The sequence below is a fragment of the Globicephala melas genome, chromosome 3 (genome assembly GCF_963455315.2).
Source record: "Globicephala melas chromosome 3, mGloMel1.2, whole genome shotgun sequence".
Classification (NCBI taxonomy): domain Eukaryota; kingdom Metazoa; phylum Chordata; class Mammalia; order Artiodactyla; family Delphinidae; genus Globicephala; species Globicephala melas.
This window is the reverse complement of record NC_083316.1, coordinates 114,756,057-114,773,747: the sequence shown is the minus strand read 5'-3', so window position 1 is coordinate 114,773,747 and position 17,691 is coordinate 114,756,057. Positions and strand designations below refer to the sequence as shown.

The 17,691-nt window shown below is 38.2% G+C and overlaps 1 protein-coding gene across 7 annotated transcripts in view; it reads left to right on the top strand.

Moving 5' to 3' along the window:
* FAM13B (family with sequence similarity 13 member B) overlaps positions 1–17,691 on the top strand; it is a 97,810-nt gene that overhangs the window by 14,719 nt on the left and 65,400 nt on the right. For all 7 annotated transcript variants that reach the window (XM_060296251.2, XM_030869535.2, XM_060296255.1 and 4 more), the window contains exons 2-6: positions 7,229–7,395; positions 8,793–8,984; positions 9,420–9,632; positions 14,965–15,142; positions 15,451–15,592. In XM_060296251.2, the coding sequence (XP_060152234.1) occupies positions 8,828–8,984; positions 9,420–9,632; positions 14,965–15,142; positions 15,451–15,592 (690 nt within the window). In that variant the 5' untranslated portion in view covers positions 7,229–7,395; positions 8,793–8,827. The remainder of the gene's footprint in view (positions 1–7,228; positions 7,396–8,792; positions 8,985–9,419; positions 9,633–14,964; positions 15,143–15,450; positions 15,593–17,691) is intronic.

Genomic DNA, 17,691 nt, shown 5'->3' with positions numbered 1-17,691 from the left:
TGGGATCTTAGTTCTCCAACCAGGGATCCAACCCGTGCCCCTTGCAGTGGAGCCCTAATCACTGGACTGCCAGGGATTTGTTAAAATGTTATTTTTCTGTATGTTTATTATGTGCATAATATACTAGGGTATTCGCTATTCTGCTTTAGATATAACATACATATATGACAGGTATGTGCATAATCTTTTTCCTGTTCAAAAAATTTAGAGCCCAGGGCTCTAGGCATTGGAAAACAGTTGAGGAATTTTGTGCAGGGGAATTCAGGTTAGATTTGATGCGGATATCAGTGAGGAGAATAGATGAAGGGACTTAGTTACAGGGGATTTTATCTCTCTTTGGCTTTATTACTTTTGTTTTGCTTTGAAAGCTTGAAATCATGGGAGTTTATAAAATAATTGACTGTGGCCATGAAACCCTTGCCTGAATACTTTGCATAAAAGAGGGATAAGTGAGCTGTCTCAAGGTGAAATGTTTTGTTTAGTGAGTTGCAATCTGCAAAATATATGTGCTGTATCTAGTACCATGATTTGGGGAGTGTAGTTATACAAAATATACTTGATTCATTGCTCATTGTAGTTTTGTGGAATCACCATGGGGGAGGATTGGTCCCTCAAGAAGTATGTTAAAGTGCGCACAGATGAACAAATCCTCAGGCACAGGGGTAATAATTGTTGCGATAAATACTTTATAATCTTTTTTTTGTTTTTTAAGGCAAAGAAATTCCTCAACTTTTGAGTATTAGAGCTCGCTTTAAAAACTTTCTAGTCCTGGGACCTCCCTGGTGGCGCAGTGGTTAAGAATCCACCTGCCAGTGCAGGGGATACAGGTTCGAGCCCTGGTCTGGGAGGATCCCACATGCCATGGAGCAGTTAAGCCCGTGCGCTGCAACTACTGAGCCTATACTCTAGAGCCCACGGGGCACAACTGGTGAGCCTGCATGCCACAACTACTGAAGCCTGCATGCCCTAGAGCCTGTGCTCCATAGCAAGAGAAACCACCGCAAGGAGAAGCCCGCGCACTGCAACGAAGAGTGGCCCCCGCTTGCTGCAACTAGAGAGGGCCCGTGCGCAGCAATGAAGACCAAACGCAGCCATAAATACATACACACATACGTACATACATACATACCAACGCAGCCATAAATACATACATACATACATAAATACCAATGCAGCCATAAATACATACATACATACATATATAAATAAATAAGCAAGCAAGCAAACTTTCTAGTCCTGAATTCTCTTTTAGTTATATATACTTTGATAAATTACTTAAGGCCAAAGTCAATATGAATTTATTTATTTTTTAACTTTTAATTTTATGTTGCAGTATAGTTAACACTGTTGTGTTAGTTTCAGGTGTACAGCAAAGTGATTCACTTATACATATACATGTATCTATTCTTTTTCAAATGAATTTAATAGTTGATGTAAATGACTTGGTATTTTCCTGATCATAGTAGCATCTACGGACATTTGACAGATAAGTTTATATGCTGTTGAGATGTTTGTTTAACTTTTCTGTTTGCTTGGTACTGTTAAGGATTCAGACAGATTGATGCCTTGTCAGTTTCTCAGGCCAGGAGGGAACCACAGATTTAGCATACTGGCAAATTTTGTAGTACCATCCTTGTTCAGTCAGAATGAAAGAAGTGCCTTTTCCTTTGTTTGATAAATTGCTTAGAGCTTATTAATGAAAAGATGAATGTATGGAGCAGGGGTACATTATCTCTGTTCCCAAAGTTTACCATCTTTATTGAGACTCAGCTCCCTCTTGGCTTTTCCCTCTTTTTATACTAGTGATAGAGCTTTTTTTGTTTTTGTTTTGTTTTAGCAATTTTTAAAAAAGTATTTATTTATTTGGCTGCGCTGGGTCTTAGTTGCGGCATGCGAACTCTTAGTCGTGGCATGTGAACTCCATTAGTTGCAGCATGTGGGATCTAGTTCTCTGACCGGGGATCAAACCCAGGCCCCCAGCATTGGGAGTGTGGAGTCTTAGCCACTGGACTACCAGGGAAGTCCTGTTTTAGCGATCATTGAAGATGATTGAGGTAGCTCTTTTAAACTTTTCTGTGTGAATTGTATCCCTATTTTGTCAAAAGCATTTTGGGCAAAAGTGACTTTTCTTTTTCCATTCTATTCAGTTTGAAGGTAGAACAATTTTACATGAAAGTGATAATTTATTTTTGCAGGTACCCCTCTTACCACAGGTTGTTTTATTTGTAAAATGATCAAAGTTTACTAATATAGTGCAGATCTACTCTTTTCTTTTTTTTTTTTTTTTTTGCTTTACGTGGGCCTCTCATGTTGTGGCCTCTCTCATTGCGGAGCACAGGCTCCGGACGCACAGGCCCAGTGACCATGGCTCACGGGCCCAGCCGCTTCGCGGCATGTGGGATCCTCCCGGACCGGGGCACAAACCCGTGTCTCCTGCATCGGCAGGCGGACTCTCAACCATTGCGCCACCAGGGAAGCCCCAGATCTACTCTTATTACCATTATACTGTTTTGTAAAATTATTTGCTCTGAGAAGACTTTCAGCTAGTGTTAAAATTTATAAAGTCTTCAGCGTTTTATTCGTTTTTTTTTTTAATTATGCTGTATAGAAATTGTAGTAATTTCTGGATGTGCTAGATAGCATAGAAGGGCCAAACAGGATTGGTTCTTGAAATGTGGTTAAAAAAATATTATATTTTTGGGGACTTCCCTGGTGGTCCAGTGGCTAAGACTCCGCCTCCCAATGCAGGGGGCCCGGGTTTGATCCCGGATCAGGAAACTAGATCTCATGTGCCGCAACTAAAGATCCTGCGTGCTGCAACTAAAGGATCCCGTGTGCAGCAAACAAATCCCGTGTACTGCAACTATAAATAAATAAATAAATAGTTAAAAAAACCACAACAAATACATTTAAAAAAAAAGAAATATTTTATTTTCCTTTTGTGGATGGAAAAGCATATTTTAAAATATATTTTATAATAAAAATAGTTTAATATTCAATAGTTAATCTATTAAACTGATGCTATGCCTTTATTCATGTGAGTTTTCTCTTTTTAATTTTTCCGCTTTATTGAAGTGTAATTTATATATAATCACATTCACCAATTTAAAATGTTTAGTTTAATAAGTTTTGACAAGTGTATTAAGCATGTAACCACCACTACCACAATCATGACATAGAACATTTCCATCACCCCCAAAAGTCCTCAGTGCTTTTAAATTTTCTCATCAGTGAAATGAATATAATGAAAGTATGTACTTCCATAGGATTGTTGTAAGGATTAAATGAATTAGTATATTTAAAGCCCTTAAGGTAGTTCCTGGCTCAGTAATAGCTCAGTTAATGCTATCTACTGTTATCCGTGGTTTTGATGTTGGTGTTATATCCTTTAAAAAAAACTGTCACTACTAATTTTATTAGATACTTAAGACTTTTCTTTTTAAACACATTTTAAAATTTATTTTATTTGTTTGTTTTTGGCTGTGTTGGGTCTTCGTTGCTGCATGTGGGCTTTCTCTAGTTGCAGTGAGTGGGGGCTACTCTTCGTTGCGGTGTGTGGGCTTCTCATTGCTGTGGCTTCTCTTGTTGCGGAGCACGGGCCCTAGAGTTCAAGGGCTTCAGTAGTTGTGGTGCCTGGGCTCAGTAGTTGTGGCTCACAGGCTCTAGAGTGCAGGCTCAGTAGTTGTGGCGCACGGGCTTTGTTGCTCCGCGGCACGTTGGATCTTCTGGAATTAGGGCTCGAACCCATGTCCCCTGCATTGACAGGCAGATTCTTAACCACTGCACCACCAGGAAGTCCTGATACTTAAGACTTAAAGATTCTTTGCTGTTAAGAAAGGTGTGTTTGTTGCTGTCATGTATATCAGCGGTCCCCAACCTTTTTGGCACCAGGGACCGGTTTCGTGGAAGACAATTTTTCCATGGTGCGGGGGTGCGTATGGTTCAGGCGGTAATGTGAGCAATGGGGAGCAGTGGGGAGCGGCAGATGAAGCTTCGCTCGCTCGACTGCCACTCACCTCCTGCTGTGTGGCCCGGTTCCTAACCAGGGTTGGGGACCCCTGATATATATGTATATGTAACCATATGTATATGAATGGAGTGTAGAAGTATTTTGAGCCTTCGCAGAACTCAGGTTGATAGCTAGTATACGAAGGTACACTTTCCTGAATGTTCCCATTAGTCAGCTTATTGATAATTGGTATTTAATTGCATTATTTTTTATCACTCTTGTCTCATGGTAAAGTATATGATATAAAATTCAAAATGGTTTCTTATTTGTTGTCAGTACTACCATGCTAGGCAACCGTCACTTGTATTTAAAATGATTTTGCTGTTTTGATTTATAATAACATTATGCTTTCAGAAATCCTTGGTTATTTTGAAAGTCTGCACATTGTATTCTCTTGTGTCAAGCCTTTAATTAACTGCTTTGTTTGCATATTATTGACTGTATCTGTTCAGACATTTCATCAGATCTCTTTGGCATATTTTTCTGTGGTACCTGACCTGCTGCTATTTTCTTTTCCATTTTTCTTTTCTTCAAAAATGGGATCTTGTAGTTTAGATGTTGTATTAGTTTTCTAGGGCTTCCATGATAAATTACTAAAAATGAAGTGACTCTAGAATAGTAGAAAAATTTCTCTCACAGATCAGGGGGCCAGAAGTCTAAAATCAAGGTGTGGGCAGGGTCATGCTCCCTCTGAAGGGAGAATTCTTCCTTGACTCTTCCATCTTTTGGTGGCTCCTGGCATTTCTTGTCTTTTGACAGCATAACTCAATTTCCGCCTTTGTCTTCACATGGCCTTCTTCCCCTCTGTGTGTCCTGTCTCCTTCTTATAAGCACACTAGTGATTGGATTAAGGACTCCCCTAAATCAAGGTGATTTCATCTTGATATCCTTAACTAATTACACTTGCAAAGATCCTATTTTCAAATAAGGTCACATTTTGATGTTACAGGTGGACATGAGTTTTGGGGAGACACTTCATTCAACCTAGTACACATATAAAGGAAATATTTACATGATTTAAGCTCTGAAAAGGGACAGGAAGCAGTACTAAATCATGTCAGAAACAGCTTTGCATTTTGCAGGAATGTTATTTTGGGCCACTGTAGTCTGAATGCCTTCAGCAGTGTTCTCTGGGTAGAGGTCTGAAGTGAATAGTCGTTGGCTGCAAGGGCTCGGACCATAGGCATGCTTTAAAAGTGCTTTTTAGCAAAACAACAATAACAACAAAACAAACAAAACAAAACAAAAGTACCTTTTAGCAAGCTATGAATGAATGGCCTCCTAAAATATATATAAGACTCTGTGGTCAGTTTGAGTGATAAAATGTGAGAGTCTGTGGTACTTTAAATCGTCAGAATTTACACGGAGTGATAGTATAGTATAGTAAAAAAGAGCAAGGACTTTAGGAGTTACACTTCCTGGATTCAGATTCTGCCTCTGACCCTTATTAGCTGGGTGAACTGTGGTTAAATTGTTGAGCCTCTATGCAGTGTCTCATTAAAATAAGTCATAATACCGTATCAATACGTGTAAAGTGCATAGAAATGCCTGGCACATAGTATCAGTAATTGCTCATTTAATGTTCGCTGCTGCTGTTTTCATCATCATGATGATGCCCTTTGTTTTTCCAGTAGTAAGGATGAATTTGTACTGATGAACTCATGGATTCCTACCCAGCATTGCCTTAGGAAAGATGTGCTTTTCAGATTGTTTGCTTAGAGGTTGGGAGTAGTAGAAAACACAGGATGAGATAACTGGTTCTGGTTTCACTAACAAGTACACTAAACCTGAGTAGCCATTTTCGTGATATAGAACTTGCCATTTAAAAAAATATATTTATTTGGCTGCGTGGGGTCTTAGTTGCAGCACATGGGATCGTCATTGAAGGCATGCGGGATCTTTAGTTGCGGCATGTGGGATCTAGTTCCCTGACCAAGGATCGAACCCAGGCCCCCTGCATTGAGAGCGCAGAGTCTTAGCTACTGGGCCACTAGGGAAGTCCCTAGAACTTGCCTTTGACAAAGTCTTCTAATGAGTCTTCATTTATTGTACATCAAGCAGATCCCCTTTCCTTTATGTCATGAGGTAATCAACCTGACTTTTAATGTAAGTTCATTAAACGTCTTATCCCTGAAGTTAACCTCCCTAAAGGATCTTATATAAACTTTGAAGTTGTTTTTCACATGAATAGACTACATGTTTTAGCAGGCATTTCAGGATGTTTTGGAAGTAATCATCTACTAAAGATTTGTTGTGGGAATGTGGTTTTCCTTCCCCTTGGTTTTTAATGTTCCTCCTAGAGGTGTATGTAACTATTAAGACATTTTTGAAAACCACACTGAATGATAATACTCTTCTGCTTACCTGAAGCCTCTTGAGCAGAATCTTGCAGTTTACTGAGCTTGTTAGATTTTAAATAGATTATTAGAACTTACAGAAGATGAGACCAAATATTAAACATACCGCCGAACAGGTTTTCACCTCTCTCCTGTCTCTTCCCAGCCTGTTTTGCTGGTCTTTTAACATTATGTAAAGAAGAGAAGGAAACTGATTCTCTTTCTAATGCATGCATGTATTTTCTCAGTGAAATGTAACATGTGTTTAGGCGTTATTTTATATAAGGAAACCTAGGCTTAGAGACATGGAAGCTGTTCAGGATCACATCTATAGAATGATGGAGGTGATACTTGAATATGTGCCTTTCTAGTTCTTTTCCATCATGTGCTATTGCCTCTCCAAATTAGAAAGCTCAGACAACTATGTTCTTGTTAACAAAATATTTGTTGTATACAGAGAAAAGAGTAAAGTATATAAGTGTAGTTCCAAGCTTAAACTCATGTCTTCCACTCTTTGACCTAAAAATGCTTCCATGTTTAGTTCTGAGTATATGAGGATGGAATAGAACTGGATGGGATGTGTGTGTGTGTACAAATGAAGGGTCCATTGAGGAAAAATGGATTATTAGAATGGTGTAGTCCCTGAAGATGCAGTTCCTTTATTTGTTTATCTTTAGCAGAAAGATTCATACCCAGGTTAGCCATCATAATTTGAAAGCTTGTGCAAGGTTTTGCCTCTAACTAGGTCACAGACAGATCTTTTAGGCAGAAGAATGCTTTTCATTATAGGGACCTTCCTAAATGGACTTCACTGCTTATTCTAGTCTCTTCTCACAGTTAAAGATGTTGTGGGAAATTAAAAGAACTGTTCTTTTTTTTCTAGATTAACTGCTGAAGTACTGATCGAGTTCTGTGTTTCTTCAATGAGGAACTACAGGCTGATCTTCTGCCATAATCTCAAACAGCCATAAATGACAAAAGAATGCTTGCTCAGTGAGGGTAGCTGGTGCAGAAACCATTTTTTAAACTTAGGTGTTTAAGTACTCAAAGGTAAGTTTCCACAATGGTAACTATCCCATACTTATATATCCACAGAGATTTTGGAGTTTATCTACTATTGCTGCTATTGGATTATTAACTTAAGGTTTTGTAGTTATTAGCTGGCATCAGATGTGTTAAAGAATGGATTTTGCTTGTCTAAAACTATTTAAATTTATGGCATTTGCTGCCCCTAAGTTAATTTCTACTGTTTCTATAAGTTAGATGGATTTGTTTTCCAGTCACGATGTCTCTTGATCCAGTGGATACACCTGTTATACATATGGACCTTATTTGTATAAACTCTAGAATATTGAGCTTGTTTTTTTTTTTTTCTGCTCTGTTACCTTTCTCTTGTAGTATGAAAGGAATTGTTTCTCTGAGGTGATGAAAAAAGCCCATTTTATTCATTATCAACTTTGAAAAAAGTTTTCCTTTCCTTTAAAAATACTCCTTTCCCCACATAAAATAATAAATGATTATTTTATTTTTATTTATTTATTAAAAATTTTTTTTTGGCCATGCCGCACAGCTTGTGGGATCTTAGTTCCCTGACCAAGGATCAAACCTGTGCCCCCTGCAGTGGAAGCATGGAGTCCTAACCACTGAATCTCCAGGGAATTCCCATAAATGATTATTTTAGAAAATGCATTTTTTTGAGATTACTGTACTTGTTCTTTCATGCTTCATAAATTGGAAACATTGTTTTCTCCCACTGCTTCTTTATTGATCACAATTTCTGCAAAGACAAATTATTTATTTCTTCTGAACTAGCCGGGCTATGGAAGTTTTTCTTTTGAATAATTATGAAACAGCAGGATTGATAAAAGAACATTTTCCTTGAAGGTTGATGCCTAGAACTGAAAAATTTCCTTTGTTTATAAAAACATATTATGGCTGCTCTGTCATGTAGAAATAAGAACTGGTTAATCTTGTCCTTATTAGCCCATCATTTTTTAAAAAATGATTCTCTCCTCTTTGGGTGCTTATGAATTAAGTGGTTAGATGACCTTCATAGAGCAGAGTCCAGAAATGATTAGGTTTGGCTTTTTACTCATGTCGTTAATAAGCTTGGTCAGTAAGGTCCTGTTGGAGCAAAATTTGCCCCTTTCTTTGTCTTTGAGATATTAACGTCCTCTGCGAAGTTTAATGATCAGTTTTGGTTTTGCCATTGTTTGGTAAATATACAAACACTAAAGGGAACACTCAGAACTAACTTCACATGGTAGAGAAAATGCTTAGATGATTGTATTGAGCTTCATTTGTAGAACACACTATGGGCCTGGTAACTGGAACATATTTAATAGACGAGAACACATTCAGGTGTAAAGCCTTTTTCTTTAATGTATTTAGTCATATTGCCACCTGTTAATCATTATAGTCTTTTTTTTTTTTCTTTTATTTGGCAGAAAAGACAGCTTTGATTTCTGGCTGCAAAAAAGATATGAGGAAGAGCTCCTCCCCTTCCTTGAATAACTGCAACTCCGTTCTTGCTAACAAAATATTTGGAATTCCACTTGATGAGCTGCAGCAGGGAGGACATCCAGACAATGAGGTTCCGTTCATAGTCCGCCACGTAGTGGACTATATTGAGGAACATGGTATACATTTCCTTACTTTGAGGGCTAGCCTTTGTTTTAATAAACACAACTTATCCATTTTTGACCTTGGATTTTTTTTTCGGTATTCAATGTCCAAAATATAGTGAGGAAAAACAATGGAAATTCTTTTTAACATTTTAGTGTGTCTTTATTACTTAAAAATCATATACTCAGAAATGCCCAGTTTAGAGCATATCTTAGTGGGAGGGGTGATAGTAATATTTTTAATGGATATAAGGGGGTGGGATAAAATAGAATATCCCTCAGGACAGAGATAGTATATGTTTCTAGATGTGTAGTTTGAAGGTGGTTAGCACAAGCAGGGGAGCCAAGAATGGCTTTCCCAAAGTATGAATATTTTAAGTTGATTGGAGAATGAATATATATGGTAGTTGAAGTTGAAGCTAATTTAATTTTTGCCTTGAACTAATGTAGGAGGTCTGGAGCAACAAGGACTTTTTCAAGTCAATGGAAATGCTGAGACAGTGGAGTGGCTTCGGCAGAGATACGACAGCGGAGAAGAGGTGGATTTGGTTAAGGAAGCAGATGTTCCCTCGGCTATTAGTCTTCTTAGGTTTTTCCTTCAAGAACTTCCTGAACCTGTTATCCCTGGCAGTTTGCATATTCACTTGATGCAGCTTTCTCAAGGTAACATAATTTGAATCTTATCAGTCAGTCGCTTAACATTTAATTTCAAAGTCTTTACCTTTTAGAAATCTTGACATGTAAGCAGTAATTATAGTAATTCTGAGATTAATTTCTTAAGTTCCCATTTGGGGACATATGCTCTTTGGGGTTGTATTATCTAGTTAAGGGAATTGCAACCTCTTAGATTCCTGTAGTGCTATTTACTTTTTATGATTGGTCTTAGTAAGCCTAAGATACATAGTGATAAGGAGAAGGAGGAAAGGCAGGAGACAAGAACAAAGAATAGGAGGGAGGGCTTCCCTGGTGGCGCAGTGGTTTGAGAGTCCGCCTGCCGATGCAGGGGACACGGGTTCGTGCCCCGGTCCGGGAAGACCCCACATGCCGCGGAGCGGCTGGGCCCGTGAGCCATGGCCACTGAGCCTGAGCGTCCGGAGCCTGTGCTCCGCAATGGGAGACGCCACAACAGTGAGAGGCCCGCGTACCGCAAAAAAAAAAAAAAAAGTAGGAGGGAAAAGGAAGAAGAAAAAATATATGTGTGGCAGAATGACCCATAATAGTCAGTGTTGTTGGTTAGTGGTAATGTTACTGTGTTTATCCTTGGTTTGATAGAACATCCTAGCAAAAACCGGAAGACAGCTTTGATTCTAAGTTTGGAATATACCTAAAGCTTGTTCTTGGACACCTGCCTGAAGGAAATAAAATATCAAATTGGACATCAGACTACAAGCCAAATAAAGAAAAAAATTGGTTTGTTTCTGTTGGGTTAGTTTTTTGGTGGTGACTAAAAATAGGACTTAGCTGGGATGGACAAGAAGAATAAAGGTAGAGGTATGCAGAAAGGTAAAAGAACCAAAAAGTGAGGAGATGCTTCTTTTCCTTGAACCAGATGGAACCAGATGGTATTCACTGGTGTTCATGTGTACATAATGGATTGACATGCTTCGTTATATAGGAGAATTTATGAAGTTGGCATATAATACAGTTGACTTTTGAAAAACATGGGTTTGAACTTACATACATATTTTTTCAATAAATTTGTACTACAGTACTACATGATCTGCAATTGGTTGAATCCACACATGCAGAACTGTGGATATGGAGGGCCTGCTGTAATGTTATACACAGATTTTCAGTGGTGTGGAAGGTCGGCATGCCTAACCCCTGTGTTCAAGGGTCAGCTGTATAATACATTTCTTGGATTTTTAAATTATTTTTTCTGGCTTTTGCTTGTGTTATGGAATCTCTTTAATTTTTTGAATTGGGGCTTCTACAGAAATTCAGTGATGTTAAAAAAATTATAACTACTTCCTTAATCCCTATCGCTGTCAGAGCTGGACTTTTTGTATGTTTGTGTGTATCCTTAAGCAGTGTATGGGCAGAGAAGGGGGATTGCCTTTTGAGAGTATTTATCCATCTTTTTCTTAAATTTAAACACGAGCCTGAATTAGTGGATGCCTCTTATTTGTGTGTAAAGGTCAATACAAAGATATTTTATGATCCTCTTATGTACGTTTTCCTCTGTACAGCTAGATGATAGGGCTCACTTTGTACTTGCTCTATTCAGGAATGGTTAGTCTGATTCAGTTTTTTTTTTTTTTTTTTTTTGCGGTACACGGGCCTCTCACTGTTGTGGCCTCTCCTGTTGTGGAGCACAGGCTCTGGACGCGCAGGCTCAGCGGCCATGGCTCACAGGCCCAGCCGCTCCGCGGCATGTGGGATCTTCCTGAACCGGGGCACGAACCCGTGTTCCCTGCATCGGCAGGCGGACTCTCAACTGCTGCGCCACCAGGGAAGCCCAGTTTTGTTTTTTTATTGTGCCACCTGGACTTCAAAATGAAGTGTCATCAATAATGTCACCTTTTTCTCTTTTTTTCTCTCAACAAATACTATATTTTTTTGTTCTGAATTTCTGAATCCATTTCAAATTTCTTTTCTTAGGAGTAGGAATTTTTTCAAATGTTTATATTTAGTCACCTAATAAGCACTTTGCAGTCATTAAATATATAATGAAACTGATGTGTTAAGAGTTTTTTGAGCCCTTTTTGTGTCTCTAGAGACATTCGTTTTGTTTTTATAGTGTTAAGGTTCCATTTTCCCTGTGTTAGCGAATTGTAGACAAGTCTTTTAAAGTTCCAAGAATCAGATAATCTTTCAGTTTTGATTGAAAATTTATAAATGAATAAGTGGGATAAGATTTAATGATGATAAATTTACTGCCTCTCACTGATGCTACCAATCAGAAGCTGTTTTGTCAGTAGGATTGTCATTTTGATTGGTATTCATTTAAAAGTATGACAGCATCATGCACTGTGTTATTTATGGAATTGCAATATATATCTTGCTAATTAATTATTCTTATGTCAGCATTCACCTGTGAAGGAATTTAGGCAAGCAAAATGCTTGTGGCCCATTTGTTATAAGAAATCCACCATTCTCCTCCATTCCCCACTTATATAACCATTAGCATGGGTATGTATGCATGCACACACACCCATATATACACCTGTTTCTTTAATAGCTATGCAGATAGGTGTGGCGGTACTTGAGGTGATATTTGCATTCCTGTTGTGATAAAATCTATTTCCTCATCCTTCAGTAATTCTTTTGGGAAGTTGTCTAGGTCTCTGGAAAAGTTCCTCTCTCCATTTATTGTAGGCAACTATTATGTTAATATTTTAATTGACGTTCACAAATATATGAGATTAATGCTTTTAAGATCATGGAGGCAGCATGTAGTTGCATTTGAGTTAGTGTTCTTTATTTTTTTATATATATATATATATATATATATATATATATATTTATTTATTTATTTATTTATTTTTTTGCGGTACGCAGGCCTCTCACTGTTGTGGCCTCTCCCGTTGCGGAGCACAGGCTCCGGACGCGCAGGCTCAGCGGCCATGGCTCACGGGCCTAGCCACTCCGCGGCATGTGGGATCTTCCCGGACCGGGGCATGAACCCGTGTCCCCGGCATTGGCAGGCGGACTCTCAACCACTGCGCCACCAGGGAAGCCCCTTTTTTATTATTTTTTTAAAATTTATTTGTTTATTTGGCTGCATCAGGTCTTAGTTGCGTCGTGCAGGCTTAGTTGCTCTGCAGCATGTGGGATCCTAAGTTCCCTGACCAGGACTGGAACCCACGTCCCCTGCATTGGAAGGCGGATTCCCAACCACTGGACCACCAGGGAAGGCCCCGAGTTAGTGTTCTTTAAAAAGTGGTTTTCATTTTCTATGGTAGCCGGACATTGCAAAGTGGCATTTCTGGTGTGGTTTGATCCTTTATTTAGACCAGAATTTCACAACGTTGGCACTCCTGATATTTGGGGCTGGATAATTCTTTAGTATAGGGGCTATTCTTGAATTTTAAGATATTTAGTAGAATCCCTGGCCTCTGTCCACTAGATAGCACTAGTACCCCTTTCCCGCAAGTTATGACAGCCATTCCATTCATTGTCAGATGTTACCAACCATTGGTTTAGCCCATGATAGTTTGTCCAATTACTTATACATTATGTTTTGGTAGAAAACACAGTTCACAGTTCTGTGAATTTGTTGTAATATTTACAAAAACTGTTAAAATGCTTGAAAGAATTCTTAGGGGAATCTTCTTTGATACGTACATATATTTTTCCTGGTTATGATCTAACTAGGAAGTAGGCTCAAAAGGAAAAAAAAATTTAAGTAGGTGTGTTTTTAATACAAACACACACATGGAAATGCTCCTCTGCCTTATTTGAAGACTGGTAGACATAAATATTTTAGAAGGAGGCTGGTAGGTATAAATGTTTTTGAATACTAGAAATGTTTACTAACAAAAGTAAAGCAGCATGAACAGTATTTCAAGTAAAACCAGTATAGCCCACGATCTTACCACCTCATCAAGGCAGCATCTTTTTTCAGTTATTGTGTATTTATTCAGCTTCTTCAGCTAACTTTTATAGAACTCCCGCTGTGCGCCAGGCACTGTTCTAAATTATGGGAATGCAGAAGTGAACAAACCGGCTAAAAATCTCTGCCATCATAGAGCTAAAAATTCTAAAAGGGCGTAAGGAGAGTTGGATGAAAAATAGATGATAAGCAAAATAAATACAAGGGTATGTTAGATGATAAGTGCTATGTAGCTAGAGAAGATGTTATGTAGAATTTGTCAGTGTTGATGTAGTGATCATTTTGATAATATTAATTGCTTGCATATTTTTTTTGAGTTGATATACGTGATTTTTCTTAAATAATCCTTTTCTGCTAAATTTAGGTTGTTAAAAATTTCCACCAATTGTAGTCACAGTAATCTAAAAAACATTAATTCAAGGACTGTTCCAACCAATTATAAAGTCAAAGTACCTGGGCAGTTGGTAATATTATGAAATATCGAAGAGTTCTTATTGGTTGCATTTTAAATTTTAAGTAAAACTCATGTGACTGTAGCCTTTCCTGTAAACATCCTAGAGTTGTGTTATTTTGCAGAGATGGCCAATATTATGATCATAACCTTTTATCAAGAATTTTTTTCCCCCAAGAATTAATTTTTAAATTAATTTTAAGAACCTCGAGAAAAATAAAGAATGAAATATAATTGGGTTAACTTTCTCTATTGGAGCAATAAATTACTTTATTTTGAGGGTAACTCTGAGAAATTACTTCTCCTAAGTGGGGCCCTCACCAGTCAGGGAGTTGATACAGGCCTAATTTCTGTTAATGAAAACTCACTGGCCTAAACACAGGGCCTAGCTTCTGGTAGTTGAAAATTCACTTGGTAAACAGAAAACAATGTCAACTTAGAGGAGAAAAACAACTTAGAAATGGAATTTGTTCTTATTTAGTTGTGTTGATATTGCTGAAATTAATTGTTCTTTTCAGAATGTTAAAAGAAGAAAGTGTGTCTCTTAGTCTGTTCCTTCCTTGTTTTTTCTTCCATTCTAATACTATTAGCTGTTTAAATTGCTTCTCATCTTTGCTTATTAGTGGTTGGTGTTGACTGATATTGGCTAGTGCATTTTGACTTCTTAGAGTTGAAACTAATTTGGAAACACAGGTACGGTCATGCAAGAGACAGTATGATGAGAATTTAAAAAAATAGAGTATTGGGTCCAGTGAGTAATAGATGAGGAAAACATCCTTCAACAGTTGAGGGGTTGTGTACCTTCTCAAATTCTTCCACTTAATAAGTGAAATGCAAAGCCCTAAGGCATTTGGCCTCTAGTAGAGAAAGTGAAGAAGTTTTGTAATTGTTGTAGTAAAATGGTTATATGGGTGTAACAATGTGAACCTGGCAAAATATCTGAGCTTTGCTTTTACTTCATTAAAGAAACCCGTCATTATGTTTTGTAGATTATAATAACGAAGATGAATTTGGAAGAAAGTTGAGGTTCCTCTTGCAACAGCTTCCACCTGTTAATTACAGTTTGTTAAAGTTTCTGTGTAGATTTTTAGCCAATGTAGCATCACATCATGAAGAAATTTGGTCTGCAAACTCTTTGGCTGCTGTCTTTGGTCCAGATGTCTTCCAGTAAGTTTTTTCACAAATTTTTGTTTGATTAAAAAATATATATATATTTGTGAAATAGAATCATTGTACTGTCTTCCAAGGGTCATAGGTTGCTTGATGAACCATTATTTTTTATAGTAGATCTGATTAATCCTTCCAGCATTTCTGTGAACAGGGTACAAGTTAGGTAGGCTTTACAGATGGGAAAACTGAGGCACAGAGTGATGGCATAAATCGCTCAGATCTATAAAGTGACTCATTGGTTGTCTTCAAACTTTACCTGTGATTGATTTAAGAACTCTAAATTCAGTTTGGACTTTTATTCTTAGTATTTACACAGATGTGGAAGATCTGAAAGAACAAGAAATAGTGAGCAGGATAATGGCTGGACTTCTGGAAAATTACTATGAGTTTTTTGAGAATGAAGAGGAAGATTTTTCATCTAATGATTTGAGTTCAATTACTGAACAGGTGAGAATATTTAAAATATACTTGGAGGGAGCTTTTGTTGTTTTTGCTTTATAAAGAATTTGCTCTTAAGGGCTTGGCCCAAACTTAGGTGGAATTTTTAAGTACTAAATTGGAAGTAATTTTCTTGATTATTATATGTAATCATAGGTGATATATATCCATGTAGTATATGAGTGTGATCTTTTTTCTGAACAACTTCTTGTCGTCAATTTGGATATGGAAAAGTAATTGAAACCAGAGTGTATGGTAGAGCTTTTGTGGACGTTTTTGTGTTTTTCTTCTGTTAAATTAAGCATTGTTTATTTTGTAAGAATAGTGTGCTTTTGTTTTTGCAAAGAAACTGCTTGCATAGAGGAATGCAGGCAAAGGTTGAGAATTAGAAGGTAGAGAGAAAGGTTGAATACAAAGTTGACAGAAACTTAAAAATGTTTTTCTTGATTGAAGTACCAAGTCAGTATAGCAGTGCAAACATTGTCCTTAATGGGAAGCATCAAAAGAGTAATAGTTTAGGTTACAGATAATGTTTTAAATCTTGTGACTCTCGAATTTAAACCCATTTCTCAAACAACATTATATTTTGTTGTTACTGCTATGCCTTGATGGTTGAGACTGCAGAAGGATCCTAGTTAGTTTCTTCTTTTTTAAAATTAATTAATTAATTAATTTTTGGCTGTGTTGGGACTTCGTTGCTGCGCGCGGGCTTTCTCTAGTTGTGGTGAGCGGGGGCTACTCTTCTTTGCGGTGCGTGGGCTTCTCACTGTGGTGGCTTGTTGAAGAGCATGGGCTCTAGGCATGCGGGCTTCGGTAGTTGTGGCACACGGGCTCTAGAGTGCAGGCTCAGTAGTTGTGGCGCACGGGCTTAGTTGCTCTGCAGCATGTGGGATCTTCCCGGACCAGGGCTCGAACCTGTGTCCCCTGCATCGGCAGGCGGATTCTTAACCACTGCTCCACCAGGGAAGCCCCTAATTTCTTCTTTATAAGAAGTGATAATATTGATTCTGACTAATTGTAAGTGACTGTAAAGCCACATTAATTCAGACTTCTCAGGTTTAGAATTCGTGATATAGATCTAGAGGTTTTTCTTTTGTGCTTATGTGAAATGATTTGTCAAGCAAACTTTTATATTAAAACCTTTGATGTTATATTTTGAGTGTGGGGTGGGGCTGCTACCTCTTTTTAATGACTAATAATTCACCTGGTTAAAAATAAACAAGGTAAAATACACAGTAAAATGTCCTATTCTTACCCATGCCCACCCTCTTCCTCTCATTGTTTTTTTATGTGTCTTTCCAGAATTTCTTTATGCAAATATAAGTAGATATTTCCTCTAAGTATTTTATAACAGGAAGGTAGCATACCATACACACTATTCTGCGCCTTATTTTTTAAAATCAGTTAACAGTGTATCATGGTGAGTTTTTTTTGTTTGTTTTTTTTTTTTGTGGTACGCGGGCCTCTCACTGTTGCGGCCTCTCCCGTTGCGGAGCACAGGCTCAGCGGCCATGGCTCACGGGCCCAGCTACTCCGCGGTATGTGGGATCTTCCCGGACTGGGGCACGAACCCGTGTCCCCTGCCTCGGCAGGCGGACTCTCAACCACTGCGCCACCAGGGAAGCCCCATGGTGATGTTTTATTGGAATGTAGAGAACATATTAGTTTTTTAAAACATCTGTATAGTTCCCTATTGTATGGATGTAACATATAATTTATTTGATTCATAGTACCTGTATCCACTTGAAAAGGTGATAGTATATCCCGGTTTTCTCAGAGTAGTCCTAGTTTTTTTTTAGCGGTACGCAGGCCTCTCACTGTTGTGGCCTCTCCTGTTGCGGAGCATAGGCTCCGGACGCGCAGGCTTAGCGGCCATGGCTCACGGGCCCAGCCGCTCCGCGGCATGTGGGATCTTCCCGGACCGGGGCCCGAACCTGTGTCCCCTGTATCGGCAGGCAGACTCTCAACCACTGCGCCACCAGGGAAGCCCGTCCTAGTTTATATTTGCTTTCTAATGTAATTATTAGTTGCTCCTCTTTTCACTCAAATGTATCCAGGTTTAGATGATTAATTATATGGTTATGCTATTTATTGATGGACAGTGGATT